Source organism: Gadus macrocephalus, chromosome 15, assembly GCF_031168955.1.
Source record: "Gadus macrocephalus chromosome 15, ASM3116895v1".
Taxonomy (NCBI): domain Eukaryota; kingdom Metazoa; phylum Chordata; class Actinopteri; order Gadiformes; family Gadidae; genus Gadus; species Gadus macrocephalus.
In genome coordinates, this window is record NC_082396.1 from 10,899,358 (window position 1) to 10,905,291 (window position 5,934).

Genomic DNA, 5,934 nt, shown 5'->3' on the forward strand with positions numbered 1-5,934 from the left:
ATTTAGACACACCCCCATGATGACGCGCTGAGACTTAGACACACCCCCATGATGACGCGCTGAGCTGAGACGATCCCATTCAGGAAGTTCAGAGCGTTTATATAATAGAAGGGCCGACTGTTGTCCTAAATTGCGTCTTGGTCATTCGTACACCTTCGATTTGTATCATTGTCCCCCCGGCTGAAATAATGTCTACTCAAAAGTCTTTCGCCAAAGGTAATTATGATCTATTGAACTTGACGCAATACTGAATAAACAGGATATGCTATGCATGTCATTGCAAAATATTTTTTGGAAAAACTGTATGGTTTAGATACCAAAAATATTAGATTAGAAAGAGGTTGAAATGCTTTAAAATATGTTCTTATAAAATATGATATCTGTTATCTGGTAGGACTATAAGCACTGAAGGCATACTGTACACATCCAGTGTTTATTCATTAAAATCCACATCGATAGGCAAGAATATAAATTATGCAAAGTCATGGTTTGTCGTCTTCCCAGTGCAATCACGAGTTGTTTTATTTGATCAAGGAAACCTGGATACTGTAGTTGGCTACGGTGCTGTGTTGACAATTAATTGTTTCACTATCAAGACCTTTGTGAATATGATAATGTTATCATCATCATTCTTTTGATGAATTTCAGGCAGCACTGCGCCTGGTCCAGTGCCTGAAGGCACTATCAGACTGTACAGCATGAGATTCTGTCCATTTGCCCAGAGAGCCAGATTAGTACTTCAAGCAAAAGGCATCAAGTAAGTCAATTACATAGACCTGGATCAATCGACTGTCGGAACCCACTGTTCTTTAAGCCTTACGATATTTAAAATAATATATGCCTCCCCAGGCATGACGTTGTCAACATCAACTTAAAGGAGAAACCCGACTGGTTCTTGGAGAAGAATCCTCTTGGGTTGGTGCCGACTTTGGAGACCCCTAGCGGCCAGGTGATATACGAGTCCCCGATCACCTGCGAGTACCTGGACGAGGTTTACCCCGACAACAAACTGCTTCCGTCAGATCCGTTTGAGAAAGCTCAGCAGAAGATGATGTTGGAATGTTATTCCAAGGTAGGCCTACAAAAGCTACCTGTATTTTCTTTCTGTGCATATCAGTAAATGCCCTTGCTCACTAACCCTAATATAAAATATATTTGATAACATTCTGATAATCATTAAATTATTAAAGAAATGAAAATAGATAATTTGCCTTTAATAGAGAGTGTATCATTGTTTTTATGACCTTTAAAAAAATGCTGTACTCTTCTCTGCCATCATGTATGGATATTAAAACCCACTCGTTATTTTTCCCTAGGTTGTACCATACTTCTACAAGATCCCCATGGGCAAAAGGAGCGGCGAGGATGTGTCTGCCCTCGAGGGGGAACTGAAAGAGAAGTTAGCCAAATTAAATGAGGCAAGTCAATGTTTTTTGCCGCTAAGCAAAAAATACCTGTGTTGTCACCGTTTCTAGCTTCTTTTTTTTTCTATTTCCAAAACCAAATTATATTGAACATCAGTGTGCCAGTGTTGATAACAAAATATTTAACATTGTTTCATTTCAGCATCTTAAGACTAAAAAGAGCAACTACATGGCTGGTGACTCAATCACAATGATCGATTACATGATGTGGCCTTGGTTTGAGAGGATGGAAGGCATGCAGCTGAAACAGTAAGTATTGTGCAGAAAAACATGGCTCATGTATTCTCAGGTGACGCATAACGACGGGGTTGGCCTGGTATGCATGGGGGTTTGCAGGGGATTGTCATAAACTATAGATATTTGATAATGCAATGATGAAATTATTTAACTTATTTGTTTTGGTGATTTGCATACATTCACTGGGACATCGATATTCCAGATGTTGATGTTAATATTATCAATGTCACAGATGGGATTAAAACGATGTATTGGAAAGAAGGTTGGAAAAATGTAAGAAGTTGGGTTCACAAGCCAAATTAAGTTTGGTATTGTCTTAACAGGCCCCTATTTGAACACCAAAATAGGGGCCCTTTAAGAAAATAAGTTAAATACAATTGTGTTTTTTCCCCTAGCTTCCTGGATGGAACCCCAGAGCTTAAGAAGTGGATTGAGCGCATGCTCGAGGACCCTGCTGTTAAAGAAACCATGCACGCTCCGGACACACACATAGGCTTCTACACGTCCTACATCGCGGGGAAAGCCGACTACGACTATGGCCTGTAGAGAGGAAGAGTGCAGCTGAGCACCATGCCTATTGAGATCTTTTCTATTCAGGTCCAATCCTAAATGTTTCTAATGAGTTATAATTAAAGCTTTGTTTTGTAAGACTGATGTGTGTGTCCTTTTACCTCCTGGAGATGTCCTAAAGCGCTCAATGCAAAGCACAAAGTATTAACAGTATTTCCATTGATCGAACGATTTTTTTGATAAACTGAACTATTTCATGAATGAAATAGCATTGTATTTATAATATACCGTAGTATTGGATTCAATCATCCAAAACATCTTAGCTCAAAACCATTGGGGCACTTTGAAATCAGATCAGATTTGTTATTTTTAACTTGAACTGCCTGTTGATAACTTTATGAGTAATTATATATTCATCGACCAGTGTTTTCTACTTAAGTTTTGCAGGAATAAATATATCAATATGAAAAAGATGGAAGGATAAAAAAGTGACGGAGAGAATACAATTTTGAGGAAAAGGAGGTAGTAGTGGTATAGCGTAATGTAAGAAGTAATTGTAGGAGGAGCAGTTGGCAGTAGAAATGTTGAATAGCTTAAATCAAGTGAGTGATTAGAACAAAATGTCATAGTTTCAGCAGTTTTTGCTCGTTTGAAAACTCTATTTGGGTAGCCACTGCTGGTGCGCTCACGAGCATCAGCAGCAAACTGCAGCAATCGCGGGGTAACACTGACGTTTTTTATTGGTCGTCATGAAAAAAAACATAAGGGAAATAATAGAAATACACACATACATTTTAATGTCATGTATATCCTCTTTATTGATGATTGATTTATGTGTTCTGTCATCGCCTCAGTGGTGCAGTGGAGTGCACTCTGCCTAACCCCCTGGAGACCGGGGTTCAAGTCAGGTTGATGGCCTCTGTTGGATGACTCGTATTTCTATTTCATGCGGATTATAAAGTCAAGTATAACCATTGTGATGACTTTATTCAGTGTCTTAGTGGTGCATTGATAAGTTTGGTGGTTAACACTCTAAACAGCTCAGGTTCGGATCCCTGCAAAAATGTTGACTGGGGTACCACTGTCATTTTTTATTGGTCAACATGAAAAAAACATGAGGTGTAACACTGTTGTTTTTATCGGCCGTCATGAAAATAAACATAAGGGGTAACACTGTCGATATTTATCAAATAAAACATGAGGGGTAACACTGTCGTTTTTATCAAATTAAACATAAGGGGTAACACTGTCGTTTTTTATCAGTCGTCATGAAAAAGACATAAGGGGTAACACTGTCGATATTTATCCATTAAATCATAGGGAGTAACACTGTCGTTTTTATCAAAGGAAACATGAGGGGTGACACTGTCGTTTTTAATTGGTCGTCATGAAAAAAAACATAAGGGGTAAAGGCCGATATATGCTCTGTTTTAGACGTAAGGCGTAAGCACGTAAGATACATAACCCCCCCTTGCGCGGTAAAATATCCCCCCTTACGTGCTTAAGTGCGTCGCCCAAAATTCCTGACTATGCGACTAAAACACGCAGCTCGGAAAGACTGTGATTGGCCAGCTAACCACATCCTTTCAGGAGTCTCACATTTCCGGTTGTTCAGAGTGTGGAAAAAGACCGCTAACCTAAACTTAGCTACTGCTACTCTCGTCGAAAATACTGGAAGTGCATAAATATAAACAAGCCAGCGATTTCCACTTCCACGCCCACAGATTCGTTCGTTGCTCCCCCTACTGTTCTGGCGGAGAATCCCCTTGCAACACGCGGAATCCTTAAGGAACCTTAAATGAACCGTAAATCAAAACTTGTCTAAAACAAGTTCCTTGTGTAAATTACGTGCTTACGTCTCTGCGTCTAAAACAACCCTAAATCGGCCTTAACACTGTTGTTTTTTATTGGTCGTCATGAAAAAAAACATAGGGAGTAACACTGTCGTTTTTATCAAATGAAACATGAGGGGTGACACTGTCGTTTTTCTTTGGTCGTCAGGAAAAAAACATAAGGGGTAACACTGTTGTTTTTTATTGGTCGTCATGAAAAAAAACATAAGGGGTAACACTGTTGTTTTTAATTGGTCGTCATGAAAAAAAACATAAGGGGTAACACTGTTGTTTTTTATTGGTCGTCATGAAAAAAAACATACGGGGTAACACTGTTGTTTTTTATTGGTCGTCATGAAAAAAAACATAAAGGGTAACACTGTTGTTTTTAATTGGTCGTCATGAAAAAAAACATAAGGGGTAACACTGTTGTTTTTTATTGGTCGTCATGAAAAAAAACATAAGGGGTAACACTGTCGATATTTATCAAATAAAACATGAGGGGTAACACTGTCGTTTTTATCAAATGAAACATTAGGGGTAACACTGTCGATATTTATCCATTAAAACATAGGGAGTAACACTGTCGTTTTTATCAAAGGAAACATGAGGGGTGACACTGTTGTTTTTTATTGGTCGTCATGAAAAAAAACATAAGGGGTAACACTGTTGTTTTTTATTGGTCGTCATGAAAAAAAACATAAGGGGTAACACTTGTTTTTTATTGGTCGTCATGAAAAAAAACATAAGGGAAATAATAGAAATACACACATACATTTTAATGTCATGTATATCCTCTTTATTGATGATTGATTTATGTGTTCTGTCATCGCCTCAGTGGTGCAGTGGAGTGCACTCTGCCTAACCCCCTGGAGACCGGGGTTCAAGTCAGGTTGATGGCCTCTGTTGGATGACTCGTATTTCTATTTCATGCGGATTATAAATTTTATCAAATGAAACATAAGGGGTAACACTGTCGTTTTTTAACGGTCGTCATGAAAAAGACATAAGGGGTAACACTGTCGATATTTATCCATTAAATCATAGGGAGTAACACTGTCGTTTTTATCAAAGGAAACATGAGGGGTGACACTGTCGTTTTTAATTGGTCGTCATGAAAAAAAACATAAGGGGTAACACTGTTGTTTTTTATTGGTCGTCATGAAAAAAAACATAAGGGGTAACACTGTTGTTTTTTATTGGTCGTCATGAAAAAAAACATAAGGGGTAACACTGTTGTTTTTAATTGGTCATTTTAATGAAAAAAAACATAAGGGGTAACACTGTTGTTTTTTATTGGTCGTCATGAAAAAAAACATACGGGGTAACACTGTTGTTTTTTATTGGTCGTCATGAAAAAAAACATAAGGGGTAACACTGTTGTTTTTTATTGGTCGTCATGAAAAAAAACATAAGGGGTAACACTGTTGTTTTTATCGGCCGTCATGAAAATAAACATAAGGGGTAACACTGTCGATATTTATCAAATAAAACATGAGGGGTAACACTGTCGTTTTTATCAAATGAAACATTTGGGGGAACACTGTCGTTTTTTATCGGTCGTCATGAAAAAGACATAAGGGGTAACACTGTCGATATTTATCCATTAAAACATAGGGAGTAACACTGTCGTTTTTATCAAAGGAAACATGAGGGGTGACACTGTTGTTTTTTATTGGTCGTCATGAAAAAAAACATACGGGGTAACACTGTTGTTTTTTATTGGTCGTCATGAAAAAAAACATAAGGGGTAACACTGTTGTTTTTTATTGGTCGTCATGAAAAAAAACATAAGGGGTAACACTGTTGTTTTTATCGGCCGTCATGAAAATAAACATAAGGGGTAACACTGTCGATATTTATCAAATAAAACATGAGGGGTAACACTGTCGTTTTTATCAAATGAAACATTAGGGGGAACACTGTCGTTT

The 5,934-nt window shown here is 37.9% G+C and overlaps 1 protein-coding gene across 1 annotated transcript; it reads left to right on the plus strand.

The window, feature by feature from the left end:
- The first annotated feature begins 31 nt into the window (after nucleotides 1–31).
- LOC132472993 (glutathione S-transferase omega-1-like) lies at nucleotides 32–2,305 on the plus strand. The gene is made up of 6 exons (XM_060072900.1): nucleotides 32–216; nucleotides 649–757; nucleotides 850–1,072; nucleotides 1,317–1,418; nucleotides 1,567–1,673; nucleotides 2,057–2,305. Exons 1-6 carry the CDS (start codon nucleotides 189–191, stop codon nucleotides 2,205–2,207), a joined length of 720 nt encoding a protein of 239 aa, XP_059928883.1. The 5' UTR covers nucleotides 32–188; the 3' UTR covers nucleotides 2,208–2,305.
- Nucleotides 2,306–5,934: the final 3,629 nt, after the last annotated feature.

Bases quoted from the DNA above. Each gene is read 5' to 3' on its own strand.
- LOC132472993 (XM_060072900.1), top strand. From the start codon at position 189: ATGTCTACTCAAAAGTCTTTCGCCAAAG. The intron at 1,073-1,316 runs GTAGGCCTACAA...ATTTTTCCCTAG, and splicing joins TGTTGGAATGTTATTCCAAG to GTTGTACCATACTTCTACAA. The intron at 1,674-2,056 runs GTAAGTATTGTG...TTTTTCCCCTAG, and splicing joins GAAGGCATGCAGCTGAAACA to CTTCCTGGATGGAACCCCAG.